Source organism: Prionailurus bengalensis, chromosome A1, assembly GCF_016509475.1.
Source record: "Prionailurus bengalensis isolate Pbe53 chromosome A1, Fcat_Pben_1.1_paternal_pri, whole genome shotgun sequence".
Taxonomy (NCBI): Eukaryota; Metazoa; Chordata; class Mammalia; order Carnivora; family Felidae; genus Prionailurus; species Prionailurus bengalensis.
In genome coordinates this window covers 19,367,808-19,391,158 of record NC_057343.1, presented here as the reverse complement: position 1 = coordinate 19,391,158, position 23,351 = coordinate 19,367,808, and the positions used below count along the sequence as shown (strand labels likewise).

General features: G+C 38.6%; 1 protein-coding gene across 2 annotated transcripts; it reads right to left on the bottom strand.

Annotated features, from left to right (window-relative positions):
- Window positions 1-302: 302 nt before the first annotated feature.
- CKAP2 (cytoskeleton associated protein 2) lies at window positions 303-17,066 on the bottom strand. Of its 2 annotated transcripts, none has more exons than XM_043578004.1 (9): window positions 16,868-17,066; window positions 15,843-15,924; window positions 9,410-9,488; window positions 8,436-9,298; window positions 7,781-7,985; window positions 6,366-6,536; window positions 4,099-4,168; window positions 2,333-2,585; window positions 303-1,840 (listed from the first exon to the last, which is right to left on the bottom strand). In XM_043578004.1, exons 1-9 carry the CDS (start codon window positions 16,935-16,937, stop codon window positions 1,585-1,587), a joined length of 2,049 nt encoding a protein of 682 aa, XP_043433939.1. In that variant the 5' UTR covers window positions 16,938-17,066; the 3' UTR covers window positions 303-1,584. The 2 variants fall into 2 exon arrangements, with proteins under 2 accessions (XP_043433939.1, XP_043433949.1); XM_043578014.1 differs by having other exon boundaries at window positions 9,410-9,485; window positions 16,868-17,064.
- Between the last annotated feature and the right edge of the window lie 6,285 nt (window positions 17,067-23,351).

The following is a 23,351-nucleotide window of genomic DNA, read 5'->3' as shown; positions in this document are numbered from 1 at the left end:
TGGCTAAATGAACCATATGGTATGCTTATTATAAAGCTAGGAGTACAAGCCAGCTTGAAGTTTATTTCAAAATGGCGTATTTTGCACCATTCACACAAAGTATGAAAAAAAAATATGGTAAAAATTTAGGTAAACCTTTAGATAGACTGATAATTTTTCAAAAAGAAATACACTATTAAACACATATTTAAATATTAAAAACTCCAAGTCAGATCTCACTATAATGTATTTCAAAAGCGAAATTTAAATTCATTCACTGTGGTTAAACTGCATTTCATATTTGTTGAAATAAATGTCACTGAAACATCGAAATACAGATATATTTATTTATAAATATTAGGTACACAGTTTATAAAAGACTAAAAATCCTCTCTAGGACACAAAACTATTATAGAACAAAGATAGGTGCTATTGTACAAACGGAATGAGTGAACATAAGACTATGTGATTCTTCAGCACATTTATATTACACACAGTTTTAAAACTAACATATCTTTGAAGCTGTAGAATTGGTAGGCGATGTATTTAAGAATTAGTTCAGAGACTTACAAAACAATTTTATTGGTGATATTTATGTGTGGGGAGAAGAAACTGTTTATCACATATAACTATCATGTTTCAAGGGACATGACTTAACAGGAAAGTTTTTATAAGAAACTATTAGTTATTTTAGAAATTCTACCTACATTAAAATAACATTATATATTCCTGCTCTAATTCCAACTATATCAAGTGAAATGATAAAATTTAAAATTGTAGCATTTTAGATAGTCAAGTTACAAAAGGAACTAAAGAAAGAGACTCAGATTGAAAGTTTCAAATACCCACTGAGTTTGACACCTTTTCTTTCTTAGTACAAAGTATCTGCTCTTAGACATGGGGTATTCAGTTAATTACCCTTCCTGGTGACCTCAGCAACAATAAAAAGAAAGAAGCCAACAGAGACCACAGACTCACTAGCGCTGATGGAAAGCGATGTGAAGAGCCAAAGCACAACAGACCACAGCAGTCTGGGTAACAACAACTGGGTGGAAAACCAAGCTAAATCTTCCATGTCTTCACATTTGAAGGGAGTCACTCTACACATTACAATTACTGACTTTTCGACTGATCTATAGAATCAAGGAAAGGCAATGAAAAGTCAGCATTCTGTTTAAAGGCTGGCATGTATATTATACATTTCAAGAACAAGCCTATGCAAATATATCAATTTTATCTAGAACACCTTTTCTGATGATGCAGCATTACTGTACTTATATTTAATGACTAAAAATTTATCTCTAACTTAAGACGATTAAAAGTGAACAAGTCAACATTATGATAAAACCTGTTTATAGCCAAGGAATATAGTAAACTACTTGACAATTTTACCATCTTAGAAACTCCCTCTGCTAAGATCGAAAAGGTAGGATTAGCTCTCTGCTGCCCAGAAGGCAATACCTGCTATAAGGTATTGAACATCAGTAAGAGAGCTTACTGCCACGAATACTTAGGTACTTGGCCCACTCCTAAGAGACACACAAAGCCACAACAAGCAAACAAAATACCCCAGGAACAATAAAAACCCCATTTCTCATCATCACTTTATTTCTCTTCTGCTGTTCCAGGCTCTGAGAACATCGGGCATAGTGCTGAATTGGGACGGCATACGAAAGCATCGGTTTCCCCTCCCAACTCTGTTAATTGTTCCAATGAAGACACACAAGGATAATGGTCTTTTAACATATCTGGCAATTTAGAAGTCTTCTCTTGAATACGTCGAGAACGTCTCACTGGTGTTAGAAACTTTAGCTCTTTAAATGTAGCATCTGTATTGTCAAACTGTATCTTCTTTTTTACACTAAAAAGACAAAAATTATTCCCAGAGTTAAAAAACATTAACATTTTTACTTGTTCTTTTATGCCATTTATCTTAATATAACTTGTATGTTACAACCGTGTGATTGGCTGTCTTACAGAAAAGGAGTTACCAAAGCTCCTTGTAGTTAGGAACTTATTCCTTTCTGTATTTGTTGTCAGAGCACATATACAGCAGATTCTTGAATATCTGTACAATTGGCTATTTGCTCAATTCCAAAACCACTATTATCAATAGCTTACAGACATTAAAGTAAAATATCAAAGTTTTCTTTCACAAAATGACAATACTTAGGGAAAAGCAAAGCAAATCCAGTATTTAAAGGGTGAAATGTCCCAATGACACTGATTTGCTTGAAACCTTTACCTATTAATAAATGATAGTTCTAATCAAAAGTGAAATATTTTTAGATACCATATTTATTATTCCTAAACATAAAAGCAAATCACAGCACAGTACATTTTGAAAGCTTACCTTTGTAGGTATGGTGTAGTAGACACATTATATTTAATTAAGCAACTCCCCCTGGTTTCTGTACTGGGGGTTTTAACATCATTGGTTGAATCGTTTGTTTTGTCATCTTGCTCTTTTTCATCATCTTGGAATACCACATTTCTAGTTTTCTTTTCCATTTCTGGTTTTCCTGACTCTAGATTAACCCCTCTATCTTCAGTGCTGACTTCATGGATGTATTCCTTGGTTGCACAAGCCTCCTCAATATTTTCTCCTATAGAAATACATTTATAGATTAAGCTTTGGGCCAAATGGAAAGAGCAAAATCAGAAGGCATTAAAGTTATTCATAGTTGGTCAGATTTTCAAAATCAACGAAACAAACTGCCATCTCCTAACCATTTCATTTCCTAAGCTAACACTGCTGAGAACTATTGACAAATATTTACTGGCGCATGTGGGTCAGGGGTTATAGATACAAATATAAGAATGAAACCATTCCTGTCCTTTAAAAAGTTGAAAATAATTATAAAATGAGAAAAATGCCATATAACTGAGGTAAGAATAAGGGGTCATAGGAACCCATGAAACGGAGTAACTACCTTTGTGTGAGAGACAGCGAGATGGCTATGGAAAGCTTTCAAGTGACACTTAGGCTGGGGCTTGAGAAAAGAGTGCTCGACAAGACCTAGGAAGACAATCTTGGTATGAAGCTTAAAGGAAAATGACCTATTAAGACAACATTAAAGGGCCAGTGTGCTTAGAATACACGGTAAGAAGCAAGGTGGGAATGTGGGGAAGAGGTGATGAGTTCAGATAGGTATGAAGGGCTGGGCCGTAATGACCTTTACATGCTAGAAGTTTGGTAAAAATAAATCTCTACTGGAGCGACAGAGACACAATAAGGTTTGATCACTAAAACAGACGGTTTAGAATGGCAAGGAATGAAAAGAAATGATCTGTGATGATAAGAAGACAAAGCTATGGTTGTCTTAAGCAAGGTGGCAGAGAGGTAGGCAGTGAGGAGGAAGGGCTCGATTTAAGAGTTATTTCTAAGTTAGGACTTAACAAATGGATGCATGTGTGTGTCTGAATGAGTGTGCAGGTATAGTGGGGGCATCTCTTCCAAAATTTCTTGCGTAGGCCTCTTTAACCACAGAGGATTTTCTTTTTTGGGAGGAAGAGATGATGGTATGGGGAAGCAATGAGGGACGACAATGAGTCCAAAATAAAACATGCTAGATGTGAAACACTGGAGACGTCCTGGTAAATCCATCAAGCCAAGAAGACCTCTAGATTTGACTAGTAGGAAATTATTAGAGATTTTTACTAAGAGGTGTTTCAGTTATATGATACATCTGAATCTAGAAAATGTTTACATTTCATAAACCTGACAGCTAATGAATCTCTTACCTCTATCTCCTATCCCTAGCAAAGAGAATTCTTGAACAGCTTCCCTAGAGCACAGAACAGATGACAGAATTTCACAAGTAAAATTTTAGAGATGACCTAATCAAATTGCCTCACTTTTAACACAGGAAACTGAGGCCTAGAGAGGTAAGGTAACTTTCACAGACACTCAATGACAAATTTGAGTTTTGAACCAGATCTCCTAATTAAAAGTTCTTTACACTACATAAAGCCACTGAATCTTGGAGGGAGGTATGCCAACAGATGTAAGAGGAGAGAAACAACTGACAAATTTAACAAGTTTAAAAAGATAAAAGAAAAATAATTCAATGAAGTTTAATAAAATCACAATTCACTTGAAGAAAATAAAAAACTTACCATATTTAACTTTTTCTTGACTCTTCATTGTCAGAATATCTGCTATGGTATGTCGCATCTCTTCAATAGGCTTAATTGTTTTAGTGAGGGAAATAAAAGTTTTATATTCTCAGACATTAACGAGATTGTCCAAGTCAAAAATATTTTAAACAGTGATTACATTTCATACTTCAATTAATAAAACAAAGCAATGGTCCTTAGACCATGTCTCTTTTCTCAAAAGACTTATTTTGGCCACTCAAATTTTTAAAAATGACTCTTTGCCATTTAAAAAAATTTTTTTTGCGGGGGGGGGGGGGGGGGGGGCGGTGCGCCTGGGTGGCTCAGTCGGTTAAGCGTCTGACTTCGGCCCAGATCATGGTCTCACAGTTCGTGGGTTCAGGCCTCATGTTGGGCTCTGTGCTGACAGCTCAGAGCCTGGAGCCTGCTTTGGATTCTGTGTCTCCCTGTCTCTCTCTCTGCCCCTCCTCAGCTCATGCTTGCACTCTGTCTCTGTCAAAAATAAACTTTAAAAAATTAAAAAAAAAAAAAAAATTAAAAAAAAATTTTTTTTAATGTTTATTTTTCAGAGAGAGAGACAGAGTGAGAGTGGGAGAGGTGCAGAGAGAGGGAGACACAGAATCTGAAACAGGCTCCAGGCTCTGAGCTGTCAGCACAGAGCCTGACACGGGGCTCGAACTCACGGACTGCGTGATCATGACCTGAGCTGAAGTCGGACGCTTAACTGACTGAGCCACTGAGGCACCCCAACTCTTTTCCAATTTAAAGGGTAGAATTATCAGATTAAAACTTTTCCCCACAATTTTTCTTAAAACTGCTTGTCTGGATATAAACAAAATTCATGGATAAGTAACAAGCTAACACTAATCTCTATTAAAGAGCTAATAATATACAGTAAATTTAATATGAGATTTATACCTTTTCTCCTATGTCCATGGTTATATATTTTTTCCACAGGCTATTAAATGCATCTCTGAAGAGCTCAAGGTTGATCAGCCTAACATTTCACTCATTCAAATTCAACAGTTCACTAAGTGTCCATTATATTCTAGAACATATAAGTACTTACCATGTTCCTTTGAACTGCCCTGACTGCTAATGCAACATATTCAAGACATTATACAAAAGGGAAGTTCCGGCTCATATTCTTAGTTCTAGCACATAGTCCTTAACTACTTACTCATCCTGCTTTCACTTTTCTTTTGCAAATTTTAATCCTTGTTTTCCACTTTCTACTCCAGTGTCACATCTTTCCTTTACACACTGCTTTCTATGTGAACCTTTGGCCCCGGTTATGCATCCTAGCTAATCTGCCTTAAGCCACTTTAAATTATGCCCCTTCTGGTTCAGCGCAGTAGGAACCTAACACTCCCTTCCAGGTGGGATTCTGTCAAATACAATTTCCCTTCAGCAAAGCGCTTTATACATAATAGCCATTGAGAGAATATCTGCTGAATATTTGATTTTTGATTCAGGTGAAGGGTCAAATAGTATCTGTTGGCTTTGCTGAGAATAAAGTGAGTAGACCTTTCTTAAAGAAAGACTGAAGAAAAAAATTCTTTAAAAACTCTCTTTATAAATAATCTCTAAAAATGCATGTTGAGAAACTTGGTCAAAAGGAAATGCATTTTAGAAATATTTGCCCATAAAAGCAAAAACCCAGTCAAATAAAAAAACTGGAGATACAACTTATTCTAGAGCCAGGGCCTTTGTAGCAATAGACCGGGAAGGGGCGAGAGGTATGGTATCAAATCACTATGGTGGTTACAGGCCAGAGAAACTAGTTGACTGCCATTTTCTATGCATGGGCAGGACCAAACACAGGGCATAAAAATATAAGTACATTAAGAAACGCTCTTAAAGCAATAGGGTTCTCTCACAAAGCCACAGAACCCGCTAACATTTAGATGTTAATTCTACTTACTTTATATTCGTTAAATACATTTTAATATTAAAAATTCAATATCCCAGATGTCTTAACTAGGAAATGTGTAAAATGACATGTTGTACTAAAATATTTCTCACAGCATTTTTCACGAAATTTACATTTCAGCTTATATTCATCTTCTAAGTCCGATTATCACTAGTTCACAAGCAAGTTTTAGAAGGTTAAGAAACAGCTTTTATAATATGCAATCATTGTGGCCTTTAAACATTCATTACTACTACATATATAACCACGCTTTTATCAAGTTATGTTGTAATGTGCTCCAAAATAACTCTGAATCTTTTACACTGTAATAATAAAGATTAAGTTTTAATCTTACCTGAGCGCCCGCCAGAATGGCTTTCTCATAGATTGTGATAATGTTTTCAATAGGACTTGTGAGTGGTTCAATACGTGCAAGGCATATCCAATATTTAACAAGCTTTTTGGCATCCGGAATATTTTTAATCAGGTCATTCAGTATGACCAGTATTTCTTCTTTTGGGCATCCCTAAAATAGCAAGAAGTGAAGTGAGTGATCTCATTTAGCCTCCAAACTATGAACAATTAAGTAAGCTTGATCTATAATCAAGATCCATGATAATGAGAGAAAAAAACTGATAGAAAATTATTCATAAGAATATTCACTGTTCTCTTCCTTACTCCAAACTTATTCTGAATGGCTAACAAGAAGCATATTAGTCACGAATACAAAGCAGGGAAAAAATGAAATATAAGTTGAGAAAAACATTAAGTCAAAAATGACCAACACTCTACATGGTCTTGATCCTTTTCCTTATCCTTATCCTTTTACATATTGGGGGATTCCATTCAATATTTGAGTCGGAATTTTTGCATCTACGAGATGTTTATGGGGGAGACCAGCTTCTGGTTTTAAAAACTGTCTTTATCAGGTCTTGATATTAAGGCTAAAATGAATCTGTTACGGTATGTGTACTTAAGGGCTATACACAGATAGTAGGGCAGAAAAACTCCACAGTTTCAATGACAAACCCCAGCTAAGCAGAATTAAGAATATAATCAGGGAAACTCCGAGTCTAATTTTCACGGGTCCTCAGAATCACAAAAAGTCTAAAGATGCTCACGAAGACCAGAGTAAGGTTTGAAATCATACTCATAGATTCAGTCTTGCTGTGGATCTTGGACACTGTGGGTAACCAAAGCAAGATTAAAAAGTATTCAGGAAATAAAGGAAACATTCTAGAGTTATTATACTCTGTAGGATTTTGGTCCAAATAGTGAAACTCTACAATAAGTTCAAGACCATGATGATGTTGGTTTAGATTAATGGAATTTTGTTTGAAATATTTTAGCTAACTTGAATTTCATGTGAGATAATGACTAATTTATGTAGCTAGTCTTTGTAAAATATGTAATGAGTGGAAAAAATAATATGAAAACATGCTGAAGGAATGGAAAAAACAGAAGTATCAGAGTGAATATCCACCCTCAGCCCATTTTATATTAACATCTTACAGAAGCATAATATTTGTAAGTAAAAAAAAAAAAAAAAAATCCAGTAAAAACCTAATTATCCCTTTGATCTATTTATATGAACTCAATGAAAATGCAGTCCATTAAAGGCTAAAGATAAACAATCTCATAATTAACATTAAATCTACATAACACCACTAACACATTACATGGTCAAAGAGTGACAAGGTAATTTAGTGAGATAACATTTATAAGATAATTTACAAACTATAAACTACTATACGAATATAAGGACTGTACCTCACTAATCAGGTTTAGGCATTCAGAAAATGTCTTGTTCACTTTTTCAGTAAATAATCTTTGTTCATCTTCTTCTACCATGGTAGTCCAAAAGGACCCAACTGGGTTTTCGTGTTGCCCTTCAGGCTCAGGCTGGGTAACTACTGAGCTAGGAGGCCTTTTCAGGACTTTCCTTTTGCCAGCTTTCCACTCACTCAGACGAGCTCTACAGTTAGAAGCAGGATACAAGCATTACCGTGATATTGATGATAGAATTCTCTCAGAGGAGAAGTTAAAAAATAACTCAGGTCTTGAAGTAGCTCCATGCTAGTGGCACATACATAAGTTCACAAGTTCAAAGAAAGAGGAATATTGAACATATCAATGTTAATTATATGCTCAAAGACCCTAAGAATGCATTTTTAAATGGAGAGGTTATAAAATATTTCCCAATTGTATTAAGCATTATAACTTAGATTACATCAGACCTAATGAAAGACACTCAAGCACAAGAACTTAGGTCATGCTGTTCCACAACATAAATTTGCTTTAATTTGCACATGACAGAAGAGAATCTACACTTGCACACAAATTCTAATACATTCAAGGAGATGATAAGCCAAACCACAAGAGCTACTCTGCTGAAAATTAAGCTAATAAAATTACATTTACTTACTTTCTCTCTTCTGCTGTTTCTTTGGGCTGAGCTGATCTATCAATAGTTGCTTTTGCTATTGTATGTCTGCGAGGGTCAACGTTTTTCGACTTTTCTATCAGTTTGGTGTTAGAAGACAAAACAGGTCTGGCTACAATTTCAGACTTCACGCTTCTTGTTAGTGTCTTCTTTCTTTCTATATCCTGAGAACCGGTTTTGGCACTAGATGAAACTGTGTTTAGTTGCACTAACTCTTTCTCTCGAGGTCCTTTCCGCATCGTAACATTGGCCGAGCTTCTACCGATGCCTGGTCTCACAGCGTCCTGAGCATTGTCGCAGTGACTTCTAATAGGAGGTCGCAGAAGCTGTCTGTTCTGAATTGTAGTGCTCACAAGTTTAGTGGTAGTCGTCACGTTAGAGGCTCTATTGCTTTTCGCTGTCACACTGCTGCTGTTTGTGCGCAGAGGCTCCGTAGCTTTAGGGACTGTAGTGGAAAGTTTCTTTATTGCTGCAGAACTCTCGTCTCTGATTTGTAGAGGCTTTCTAAATGAATTAATCTTAGACTGAACAATTTGGCCACGGTAAGATCCAAGCACAAGCTTCTTGGACATGTTAGCATCTTGCTTTGGTTTTTCCGTCATTATTTGTTTCTTTTTATTGTTGTTTTTAAGATGAAACACTTGGCTTAATGTCATGTGTTGACCTGGAGGGTCACCTTTAATTGGTACCAACTGCTCAGTTTGATTATTATCCTCAGAATTAGGTGTATCAGTTGCTATAGTTGAATTGGTTAGTTCATTAGAAGGCCTTAACGGAATACAATTTTTTTCCATTGTTATATTATTTTTGCTCCCGGGAGGTCTACTGACATTTTCTTTACCAGCCTAGAAGAGTGATTTATGACAAATTGGTATTTCAGAATTCATCTCTTTAAGAGTTCAGGAAAGGGAAAGGGGGAAAAGGGACAGTTTATGAGGGCTATGTCCATATCTTACCATTTTTGTTTTAAATTTCAGAACTTTTGTCTCTTCATGGACCTGGCCCTCAGAGGTCATCACTTTCTGGTCTCTACTACTTTAAAAAAAAAAAAAAAAAAAAAAAAGGAAAAAAAGTTTAACCACAGACCAAGTGAGTTTTGTCTTTGGCAGGAGGAATGGGAGGATATTAACAATCATCTGACTTTGTAATTTTAAATTAAGGCAAGAAGTGAGCTGAGATTTATTTATGAAGCAAAACTCTTCTTTCTTTATTATAGGGTGACTTAATAGTATAAACAAGATGGCTGGAGAATTTAGATATTTTCTTAAAAGTCTTAACACCCTCTCCATACAGAATAGGTAAACACATTTGATAACCTCATTCCAAACCATTCTTCTTAGTCACTCAAACAAATCCTCAAAACCTTTATTAAGCAACACTTCCTTTGGTTAGTTTTCAGTACTTAGTAACAGATTTACATTGAAAAAAAAAATTAAAAATAGCCCCTCTTCAAATAAATGGTGCTGGGAAAAGTGGACAGCCACATGCAAAAGAATGAAACTAGACCACTTTCTTACACCATACACAAAGATGAACTCAAAATGCACTAAAGACCTAAACGTGAGACCTGAAACCATAAAGCTCCTAAAAGGAAACAGAGGTAGGAAAGTCCTGGAAACCGGCCTTAGCCATATTTTGTGGGATGTATTGTGTCCCCTCAGGCAAGGGAAACAAAAGTAAAAATAATGGAAAGTTCATCAAACTAAAAGCCTCTGCACAGTATCAAACCATCGACAAAACAAAAAGGCAATCTACTAAGTGAGAGAAGTTATTTACATGGGATATATCTGATAAATCAGGGGTTAATTTCCAAAATTTATAAAGAACTCCTACAGCTCAATTAAAAAATGCACAAGCAGACCTGCACAAGCAGGACCCAAGCAGACATTTTTCCAAAAACATTCAGATGGTCAACAAACCCATGAAAAGGTGCTCAACATCACTCGTCATCAGGGAAATGCAAATCAAAACCACAATGAGATAATACTTCACACCTGTCAGAATGGCTACTAACAAAAAGACAAAAGATAACAAGTGTTGGAAAGGATGTGGAAAAAAGGGAGACCTCGTGCAATGAAAATATAAATTGGTGCAGCCAATGGAAAACAGCATGAAGTTTCCTCAAAAAATTCATAAATAGAAATACCAGATGATCCAGTAATTCTACTTCTGGGTATTTACCTGAAGAGTATATGAAAACACTAGTTCAAAAAGATACATGCACCCCCGGGGTTTACTGCAGCATTATTCACAATATCCCTGATATAGAAGCAACCTAAGTGTCCATCAATAAATGAATGGACAAGGAAGATGTGGCATATATATATATATATATATATACATATATATATATATATATATACTGGAATATTACTCAGCCATAAAAAAGAAAATCTTGGGGTACCTGGGTGGCTCAGTCAGTTAAGCATCCAAGTTTGGCTCAGGTCATAATCTCGCAGTTTGTGAGTTTGAGCCCCACGTCGGGCTCTGTGCAGACAGTTCAGGGACTGGAGCCTGCTTCAGATTCTGTGTCTCCCTCTCTTTCTCTCTCTCTCTGACCCCCCTCCCCCCACACTCTCTGTCTCTCTCTCTCAAAAATAAATAAATATTTAAAAAGAAAAGAAAAGAAAATCTTGCCATTTGTGACACAATGGATAGACCTTGAGGGTATTCTGCCAAGTGAAATAAGGCAGTTGGAGAAAGACAAATACCATACGATTTCACTTATATGTGGAATCTACAAATACAAAACAAAAACAAACAACAAACAAAAAATAGAAACAGACTCAAATACAGACTGCCTAAGAGGAGGGTGGTGGGAGATGGATGAAAATAGGCAAAGGGTAAATAAGTGTATATATATATATATATATATATATATATATATATATATATGGGAAAATAGGTATAAAGTAAATAAGTCACTGGAATGAAAAGTATAGTATAGGAAATATAGTCAATAATATTATAGTAACTTTTTATGGTGACAGAAAGTAACTACACTTTCCACGGTAAGCATTTAATGTATTCAACTGTCAAATCACTATGATGTATACCTAAAACGAATATGTCAATTATACTTTGATTAAAAAGAAGAAAAGAAAAAGGGAAAGAAAAAAAATAGCCCTCCCAAAAGAAATCCAAAATTTTCCATACACACACAGCCCAATTCATTATAAATATGGACTTCAGTTTCTAGATGGCAATGCATTTAGAATATGTATCTAAAACAAATGCTTCCTCAAGAATTTAACCTACACTCCTTTTAACAGATACAGACTGTTTAGTACAGGCCATGAGATTCTCTTAGCAAGTCATTATAACAATTTACATTCCATAAAGAAAAGACAAAAGAGGATCAATTAGACATCCCATTGATTCTAAGACAGTTCCCAAGTTCAGAGATGCTAAAATGTAAAAAAAGGGTACATTTTAGAATCAACAAAGCTTGTTATCCCTGTAGTTGATAATTTGGGTTACGATGCCTCTCGCATCTTTTTGCTTAGTCTGCTCGGACAAGGGGCAGAACTTTGACATAGCTTGTACTACACATTTTTAAAAAATTTATTATTTAATTTACATCCAAGTTAGTTCGCATATGGTACAACAATGATTTCAGGAGTAGGTTCCTTAATGCCCCTTACCCATTTAGACTATCCCCCCCACCACGTCCCCTCCAGCAACCCTCTGTTTGTTCTCTATATTTAAGTCTTTTATGTTTTGTCTCCCTCCCTGTTTTTATATTATTTTTACTTCCCTTCCCTTACGTTCATCTGTTTTGTATCTTAAATTCCTCATATGAGTGAAGTCACGTATTTGTCTTTCTCTGACTAATTTCATTTAGCATAACACCCTCCAGTTCCATCCATCCCTCCAGTAGTTGCAAATGCCAAGATTTCATTCTTTTTGATTGTCGAGTAATACTCCATTTGTACTACACATTTTGAATGATGGCGGAGTCAAGATGCATCAGTGAACAGAGCAATGTCTCCCCAGGTTAAAGCCCTGCATTCACTGCCTGATGGTAAATACTCCTCTTGTTATTCACTGGCCTGTAGTCCGGTGCGGGGTGGGAGATGATGCTCACGGTCAGTCTGTCAGGTGCTCCCAATGTGGTACCTTAACTAATCAGACCCCCAATTACTTCTGGGCTTACGGTATACTGTGATGTTATCTCATGGAGAACATCAGAAGCAATCTTAACAAGAAATAGTCCTTCTTTCCTCCACCAAAGACTGCCAGCCTATGTGCCTCTGTACCCATATATTCTGCCTTCCTTGGCAGATAAACTGACACCATGCTGACCCACGGGCAAACTCTCCATTTGTGCTCTCTCGCTTGAGCACTGAGGATCTTTGTTCTTATTATTCATTCATTCTTCTGCATCATTAATTACCCCTCTGCTACATCATTCCCATCCGCATATAAACACTATATATTATATCTCATCTGAAAAGCCTTACACCCCACATTCCCTTTCAGCTTTATAGCAAGACTCCTCAAAAGTATGTATCTAAACACACTGTCCCCATGTTGTCGTATTACATTCTCTCCCCAGCCCATATCCATTGGGAATGTGCCCTCACCACTCTCCTGGAGGCTCCTAGTGTCATCTCCTTCTGTCTTTCTACAACTCAGGGATCAATTCTGCTTTCACCTTACTGCACCTTTCAGCAGCACCTGACAGGCAGTCATTCTTTCTTTCAACACTCTCTTCACTCTGCTGCCGGATCCCCAACTCCTCCTTTTCCTCCTATCTCGGTGGTCCGCTTCTTTCAAGTCTGTCTCTCTTCTTCCTGACCTCGCTGGGGCTCAAAGCTGCATTCAAACGTTAAACTTTTCTTTTGCCTTTTTATTTTAGTTTTATACTTCTCAGGGACTCCTCTTTTTCTGTCTGTGCTAACAGAATCCTAGCGCTTGGTCTTGAAATTGCTGGCCTTTTTAACTGCTAGCTAAAAAAAAAACACAACACATCAGGGTAAGGAGAATCCACCTTATTCACCCGTCCAGTATGGAGTTATATGAAAATACATCTGAATATATATATATATACATATATATATATATAAAATGCTATTCTACCTTGTGATGATAAAACTGTCCTCACAAGCATTATCTAAACATAGGAATCTTAAAGTACCCACGCTAGAGATTGTAAAATAGAATGATTTAATTTTGAAAAGCTGCAACTCTGATTGGCTATTTAACAATTTGTTGCTCAAGTAATAATATTTAAATTGACATCTGTTTTCTGAAAGGAATAAATATAGTACTTGTGAGATTTCTTGTAAAGCCAGAAGAATTTCCGAATTTTCTTTTCTTCCCATTGTGTATAAGAGTATTATAAACCCCACGACCCAGTTAGATTCCTTATTTAAGTTAGTAGTTGAGAGTCATGCTCTGTCTTACTTGAGTTGATATTCTCTTTGCTTACTCTCTAGTAATCTTATTCCCCCTCAAGGTTTTAAATAAATATCACCTACCAACTGGCAATTCCCATGTTTTTATCTCTGATCCCAATCTCAAGCCAGCCCTTCAGATGTGCAACTCTTTGGCTTTTCCACTTGGATGTCTTGTTGGTGCCTCAGATTTAGCATGGCCAAAACAGAGCTCCTGATTACCCCATTCCTCCCTTAGTCTTCCCCATCTCGATATATGGTATCACTAGCCACTCAGTTATTCAAATAAAAAATCTAGGATCATCTTTTTGTCTTAAATGAAGAAACGAGGAATTTGTGAAAGAAAATGTATAACCATTTACATGTAAATGTAAAACATTTAAAGTAAAGTAACACTAATGTAAAATTAAAAAGATTAAAAATTTGGAATTAATGCCAAACTTACATCAACTTGCAAAATTATAAATAGTTCAAAGAATATCCGGATACTGTTTCCCAGATTTGTTTAGTGACAACCTTTTATGCCATATGTATTATAATTTGCACTGTTTCTGAACATGTGTATGTGTGGAGTATATACAATGTTTTCTAACTGAACCTTTCAAGTTAAGATATATACACGATTGCTCTTTACCCCTAAATGCTTCAATGTTCATTTCCTACAAGTGGTGATTTTTCTCTTACATAACTGTAACACGGTTATCAAGTTAATAAATTCAATTTGATATACCCCTTAATCTACTATTTATATTCTAGCTGAAAACTGACATAATAATGTCCTTTATAACATTTCCCTTTTCACAATAGGGTACAAGGGTCAGGTATTGGATTGAATGGTATCTCTTAATCTGGAACATTCAGAGTCATCTTAAACTCCTTTCTTTCTTTCACATCTCATACCCTTCCATCACCAAGTCCTGTCATCTCTACCTCCTAAATATAAACACAATTGGACCACTCAACCATGAGGAAGGGTATGAAGCATTCACAGAGACAAAATATATCAATAACTGTTGGAAGAAACTAGAGAAATCAGGAGAATAGAATAACTCATGAACCAATCCTCTGTGTGGAAAGCCACTGAGAGATCATGAAATAATAGCCATCACCTATTGCACTCTTGCTATATACCAGGCATAGTACAGTGCATTTACTAGCTCAATTAATCCCCAAGAAACACATATTACTATCCCATTTTAATAAAGTAAACAGACTCAAAGAGGTCAGGTAACTCTCCAGAGGTTACGTAGTTGTAGCGGCAGACTTACAGATTCCAGTCCTCATCACTCTAAAGTCAATGCTCTTAGATTGCACAGAAAGAGCCTAAAGGATGTTACTAGCAGTTCTCTCTGGAGGGGACCTTTTGATTTTCCGCTTTATATACTTTCATGGGTTTTTGTTTTAGCCACAACCATGTACTATTTTTAAAATTTTAACAAAATAACACCAAGATATTTCTATGGAGAACTGAGAATATAATGAATGCACTTCAAATATTTGGGGGGGAATGCTCTCTCTCTGACACATACACAGTAAAAACTTTGCTAAATTAAGAAAGACCGACCTTTGTAGCACTGTATAAACCACAGTCAGTATTTTGATATATACAAACACTTTGCTTTAAAATTGTTTCATCATAGAGTGTGAATTAATTTACACAGGAAGCGATGACCTAATGCTGTGCTATCCAAGAAGGTATGGCTACTGAGCACTTGAAAAGTGGCTAGTCCAAACTGACTTGTGAAAGCGTAAAATACACACCAGACTTTGAAAACTCACTACCAAAAAGGAATGCAAAATATCTTAATAACTTTTAAGAATTACATGTTGGAATTATAACACAGGATACATTGGATTAAATGTTATTAGAATTCACCTTTAAAAAATGTGGCTACTAAAAAATTTTAAGTTACAGTACAATTGTGGTTCCCATTACATTTTTATTGGACAGCTCTAATTTTAGACCTGAAATCAGAAAATTTGACCTCACCTGGATATGTGATTTTCCTCCTTGTATGCAAAAAACGTTTTTCTTTTTAACATATGTTCCTTGAGTTTCTGTCTTCTTTGTTCTAAATAACAAAAAGGCGACAAGCCAACATTGGTTACAACGATAACATCAAATATTCACTAAATGCAGATCTTCAAAAAATGTTCTACTAGAGATCACATCTTGTATACAACAGAAAATTTCTCAATTCAGAAATAATCCCATTTCTAAGAAATTGTTACCGTAAATGGTGCCCACAACTACTGCACAAGAATCACCTTTTCCTCTGTCTTTAAGTGAAAAATCTGGAGAAAATTATTTACAATACACGGTTACTGAAAGCCAAGCTTTAAGAAACTAAATAGCAGATAAGAGACACCAGACTCTAAGCTCTAATTTACCAGTACTGGGTTGGGTGAGAGTTTCTTTCCTCTACTTTCCCATGTGGAGGACAAAGAATTAACATTATTTCTGAAGACCCAGCCAACCCTGGATTTACACAAAGTTGATTGACTGTTTTTAATTTGAAGCATCAGATGAGGCAGCCCCACCTCTCCAAATACTCGCGCTCAGTAAGAGGGAGAGGCCTGCGCAAGCGCAGTGGGTTCTCGGTCCGGGCGCGGCCCCGCCCCCGCCGGTCCCGCGTCTCGAACGCAGGGGCCGGCTGGAGTGTCACGCACGCTCCCTCACTAAACGGACGTCTTCTCTGCAGGCCCATCCTCGCCGCCAGTGGGTCACGCCCGGCCAGTAACGACCGCACGGGAGGCGCTTAGCCCGCACAGTGACACCACGGACCGGGAACCGCTCTGGTTTGTCCATTTCGAAAATGCCGAGGATGCGGCTGCGAGAGGCCCAGCGAACTGTCCAGGCTTCTCACACAACTGGTCAGGACTGAAGCCGGGGGACCCGAGGCCTCGGCCGCTGAGTCCGAGCCACCCCCTCCCCCACGGTCGTCCGCGTCCCCACCCTCTCGGACAAACCCGGGCTCCTGCGGGTCGCGCCGCTCCCGCCACCGCGGCCCTCACCTCTGAACTCGGGCTGGGCCCTCTGGCTCGGGGGCAGTTGTAGCTCCCGGGGCACTGCTGGGGTGCTCATGGCTGCTGCGGGCAGAGGACGCGTCTCGTCCTGACAGTCCCGCACTGCTCAAGCCAAGGCAGCGGCAAACTGAGCACGCCGCCGGCCCCGCTGCAGGAGGCGCGGCGTGAATTGAATGAACCAATGGGCGCAGGGGGCGGAGCCTGGGCCGCGGTTGCTGGGGCGGGTCTTGCTTCAGCTGGGTTCAGTTAGAGCTGCCCAGCTGAGTCCCCGGGCTGGCAAACCTGTTCAGCTGTTTCCGTGTTTGACTTGCGACCTGGGGGGGGTGGGCCTGCAAAGTCCTTGCTGTGTGACAGATGGGACTTGTCTTTGGACGCCCATAGTGCATGGAGGAAGGCAGACTAGAAAATTGTCTATAGGCTGCGCTTATTAAACCAGGGCGTGTTTGCTGAGGAGGCTGTAAGCACCTACTGCTGTACAAAAGCATGTGTATTTCCCTTTCCCAAACATTACTTCGTTGCCATAGGACGACTGGGAAGTGGGATTGTAGGACCGCTGACAACATGGACTCCTCTGGCAGTCCATCCTGTTTATGCTCCTGCAATGACTTCCCTCCGGATCCGTGTTCCAGGACCCCTGAAGGTTCATGTATGCCCTGACTACAATGCAGGATGGCTCGTTCTGATCGTCACGAAAGTGGCGCACAGGAGACACTTTAGCTAAGTAGTAGAGCTGACAGGCCCACAGAAGGTGCCACTCTACATAGCTGTTCCAGCCGGGTTTTAAGCATGGAGACAGAGACTGGAGGATACAATTTTTGTATCCCTGGCGCGGGTCTGAGAGGCTCCCGAGCTGGCTCTCAACGGCCAGTTCTTGCCGTCTTTCTCTGCTTTTGTTTTCTGAAAGCATCATATGGTAGCATCTTGCTAATGAAGTTTGGGATGTTATATTCTGCTGCTGCTTTTTCTTGATGAAATGTTAAGTGTAACATTGTGTAACTTTGCCTGCACTTGAGGCCAGTTCTGGAAGAACTAACAGCCAAACAGCACGCATCACCATCCCTCAGACATTACTGCTGTTTGTATATTACTGTTAATATTGTCAGTTATGTACTAAAGTTTCATGGGACAGGCTGGGTAGCCAGGGATTAAGTCACAGAGAACAGTTTAACAAAATACAACAGTAAAAAGAGTGACTCAAGAACCTTTAAACCATTATGCTAAGTGAAAACCAGCTGCAAAAGGTCACATATATGGTATGATTCCATATGAAATATCCATAATAGATAAATTCATAGAGAAATGAGACAGATTGGTGGTTGCCAGGGGTTAGGGGTAGGGGGGAATAGGGAGAGATCACTGAGCTGTTACCTTTAAAATGGTAATTCTATGTTATGTAAACTAAAGTGTGTGTGTATGTGTGTGGGGCATGGTTAAAAATAGTGACCCAAACAAAACCCTGAAGAGCTCAAGAGGCTGAGATGGCGGGTTGGAAATCCTGCAAAACTGCTAGGTTTTCCAACATGGCACTTTCCCCACAGTCTCCAGACTTACCCACTCCAAGAGTGGTATCTCTTTAAAGACACTTTTCTAAAAATATCATCATCCTACAATAGTTGGGGGAAAGGCAGACCATTCTCTAAAAAGATCCAAGAGAAGAAGTCGTTTCAGAACAATTTTTCAACAACACAGCTGACCATTTAACTGCAGCCACCTGGAGTATCTCTGACCACCCTCCTCTGAAACAAGGAGAGCCTCTATGGGAGAACAGGATAGGACCATCCAAAGGATAGAAGGAAGACAAAGGCAGGGCTAGGACACAAAGTCCAAGGAGGAAGGTGGCTAAAGAAAGAGGTAATAGTCCAGCGTTGGGCACTGATGAGGTCTAGTAGGATTGAGACTGAAAGGAACCATTGGATTCAGAAGCTAGGAAGTTCTGGCAAAAGCATTCTGCAGACAAGTACAAAATATTGCTGAGAGAAATTAAAGAAACCCTAAATAAATGGAGACAGATAAGATGTTTTCGCATCACAAGACCCTATGTTGCTGAGATATCCATTCTCTCCAAGTTGATCTATCCAATCCCATCCCAATAAAAACCCTAGAAGATTTTTCTATAGAAATCGACAGATTGTGAAAGTTAAATGGAAATGCAAAGGATCTAGAGAGGCAAACCAATTTTGAAACAGAACAAAGTCGGAGGACTAACACTACCAGATTTCAAAATGTATTATAAAGCCACAGTAACCAAGACGGTGTAGCTGGCATTGGTGTAAAGGCAAAGAAATCAATGGAATTCAATAGAGATGCCAGAGATATACTTAGACCTCTATGGTCACTTGATTTTCTGCAGAGTTTCCAAGACAACTCAATGGAGGAGAAGGATAATCTTTCCAACTAATACAGGTAGGTACAGGGACAACTGGATATCCACAGAGAAAGTGTCAACCATGATCCTTAACGCACCTCTTGTACAAACTGTGGGGGGCTGGCCCCGGCGCCAGGCTGAGACCGGGTCGAGCAACGTTCCCTGTTGACTCACGCCAACCCGGTGGTTCCCCCTCCCATTCCCCCACTTTCAAGGGCACACGAAAGCCTTGTTAAGGCTGAGAGAGTTAATTCCTGAAGCCTGTGGTCTGCAGGTGTTGGCAGTAATGCTACCTCCCTTTTTCTACCCCGAGTCAGATAGACACAAACATGGGAACTGTGTTTCGCTAGCAATCTATCAACAAGGTCTTGTGACCCGTTCACAAGGTTCACAAGGTATACAGAACTAAATGTTTTGGCTGGCAGTGATCATGTGAAACCTGTTTATTCTTAGAATGACCTGATCCATAAGAGTCTTATATTATAAAAGATTGTGTACAGCAACAATAAAGCCGTCACTTGGGCCATCAGCCCAGGGGACCCTCCCGTTCCCAAACTTTCTCTTCTCTCTTTTTTCTTGCTTTCCCCTACCCTCAGGACCCTGACCTCGGTGTCTGTCGCGTCGGTCGCGACAACAAACAAACCTCAGAATGGAATGTAGACGTAAATGTAAGAATCAAACAATAAAACCTCTAGAAGAAAACATAGCGGGGGTGGGGGGGCACCTGGGTGGCTCAGTGGGTTGAGCGTCCGACTTCAGCTCAGGTCATGATCTCACAGCTGATGAGTTCGAGCCCTGCATCGGGCTCTGTGCTGACAGCTCAGAGCCCGGAGCCTGCTTCGGATTCTGTGTCTCCCTCTCTCTCTGCCCCTAACCCACTCACATTCTGTCTCTGTCTCTCTCAAAAATAAATAAACATTAAAAAAAAAAAAGAAGAAGAAGAAGAAAACATAGGAGAAAAATCAGTGATTTGTGTTAGGCAAAGTTTTCTTTCTCTTTTATTTTAAATACAATTTATTGTCAAATTGGCTTCCATACAACACCCAGTGCTCATCCGAACAAGTGCCCTCTTCAATGCCCATCACCCACTTCCCCTTTCCCATCAACTCTCTGTATTTTGAGTTTGTTCTCTGTATTTAAGAGTCTCTTATGGTTTGCCTGCCTCCCTCTCTGTAACTTTTACCCCCTTCCCTTCCCTCATGGTCTTCTGTTAAGTTTCTTAAGATCCACATATGAGTGAAAACATATGGTACCTTTTTCTGACTTATTTCACTTAGCATAATACCCTCCAGTTCCAGCCATGTTGCCACAAATGGCCAGATTTCATTCTTTCTCATTGTCAAGTAGTATTCCATTGTATATATAAACTACATCTTCTTTATGCATTCATCCATTGATGGACATTTAGGCTCTTTCCATAATTTGGCTATTGTTGAAAGTGCTGCTATCAACATTGGGGTACAAGTGCCTCTATGCATCAGCACTCCTCTACCCCTTGGGTAAAGTCCTAGCAGTGCTATTGCTGGGTCATAGGGTAGTTCTATTTTTAATTTTTTGAGGAACCTCCACACTGTTTTCCAGAGCAGCTGCACCAGTTTGCATTCCCACCAACAGTGCAAGAGGGTTCCTGTTTCTTCACATCCTCGCCAGCATCTATAGTCTCCTGATTTGTTCCGTTCAGCCACTTGACTGGTATGAGGTGGTATCTCAGTGTGGCTTTGATTTGTATTTCCCTGATGATGAGTGAAGTTGAGCATTGTTTCATGTGTCTGTTGGCCATCTGGATGTCTTCTTTGGAAAAGTGGCTGTTCATGTCTTCTGTCCATTTCTTCACTGGATTTTTTATTTTTTGGGTGTAGAGTTTGGTGAGTTCTTTATAGATTTTGGATACTAGCCCTTTATCCAATAGGTCTTTTGCAAATATCTTTTCCCATTCTGTTGGTTGCCTTTTAGTTTTGTTGATTGTTTCCTTCGCAATGCAGAAGCTTTTTATCTTGATGATGTCACAATAGTTCATTTTTGCTTTTGATTCCCTTGCCTTTGGAGATGTGTTGAGCAAGAAATTGCTGTGGCTGAGGTCAAAGAGGTTGTTGCCAGCTTTCTCCTCTAGGATTTTAATGGTTTCCTGTCTCACATTCAGGTCTTTCATCCATTTTGAGTTTATTTTTGTGTGTAGTGTAAGAAAGTGGTGTAGTTTCATTCTTCTGCATGTTGCTGTCCAGTTCTCCCAGCAACATTTATTAAACAGACTGTGTTTTTTTCCATTGGATACTCTTTCCTGCTTTGTCAAAGATTAGATAGGCAAAGTTTTCTTAAATAGGAGACAACACAAACTATAAAAGAAACGGTACACTGGATTTCATCAAAATGAAAACTTTTGTTCTTCAAAAGACACTTTAGAAAACTAAAAGACAAACTACAGAGTAGGAGAAAATATTTACAAAGCATATTAATAACTTATACCAAGATATGTAAGCCTTCTGACAACTCAATTGTTTCAATGTGCAAAAAAAAAAAAAAAAAAAAAATTGCACTTCACCAAAGAACATATAGGGACAAAAATAAGCACATGGAAAGATACCTAACATTCTTAGTCATCAGGAAAATGCAATTACTACCAATGAAATACCACTCACTATGCATCCACTAAAATGGCTAATACTTAAAAGATAGACAATACTAAAGTTTGGCAAGGAACTTGAACTCTCATACACCACTGGTACTGATACAAAATGATACAGCTACTTGAGAAAACAGTTTGACAGTTTCTTATAAAGTTAACCATGCACTCACCATATGACCCCACAATTACTCTTCTAAGTATTTACCCAGGAGAAATGAAAGCATGTACGCATATGTTTATACTATCTTTATTCATAATAGCCCTAAGCAGCAAATTAGCGAAATCTCCATCAGCCAATGAGTGGATAAAAAAATTGTGACATAGCCATACAATTGACAATTACTTAGCAATAAGAAGGAACAAAATACTGAATAAGACAACATGGATAAAATGAAAAAACTCAGTTTTTTCCTTCCTGTACAGGGAAACATTCAGCTCTCCCTGATTTTGTTTATTTCCAGCATGTCTTAGCTGTTACATAGAATGTTTCATTTCTGACATCTCTGGTCACCAAAGGTGTGGAGGTTCTTTCTCCACAACAAGCAACTTGTGACACCAACTGGGTACCCTACAATTTAATTCAATTCTAACATGACCTGGAGAGAGTGTTAGCTCCCACAGGCCAAGGACTCAGTCCTACAAGACTCCTGCCCTTCAACTTCAGATGACAGTGGAAACCTAGGTTATCACTTGTGCTTCTGACTGAGCCCCTTTTTGGGGTTTGCTAAAATTTGCTGAACCCTTCTTTGGGGTTTGCTAAAATTTGCTAGAGCAGCTCATAAACCTCAGAAGTATTTTCGTATGTTTATTAATTTTTTAAAGATAAAGGATACAGATGAACAGCCAGATGAAGAGATACATAGAGCAAGGTCTGGAAGGGTCCCGAGTGTAGGAGCTTCTTCTGCTCCCTGTGGAGTTGGGGTGTGCTACTCTCCTGGTGTGGATGAGTTCACCAACCTGGAAGCTCTCCAAACCCCAAACTATTGGGATTTTATGAAGACTTTCTCATGTAAGCATGAGCGATTATTAACTCTGTTTCCACTCTCTCTCCATTCTCTGGAGAAGTGGGAGGCCACGGAAGGACCTGAAGATTCCAAGCTTCTTATCAGGGCTTGATCTTCCTGGTGACCAGCCCCCATCCAGAATCCCACCAAGAGTTTCCTCAAGAGAGTGAAAGGTGCTCCTACTGCCCTTATCACTTAGGAAATTACATGGGTTTTAGAAGCTCTATGCCAGGAACCAGGGGCAGAGACCAATACATATTTTCTATTATCTCACCATGAGTGAGACTCAAAAACATGCCATTACATTTAAGAAGTCAGATACAAAGGACTACATACCTTGTGATTTCATTTACATGAAATTCTAGAAAAGACATAGATTGTACATGAGTGAAATCATATGGTATTTGTCTTTATCTGACTTGTCTCACTTAGCATAATGCCTTCTATATCCATCCATGTTGTCACAAATGGCAAGATTTC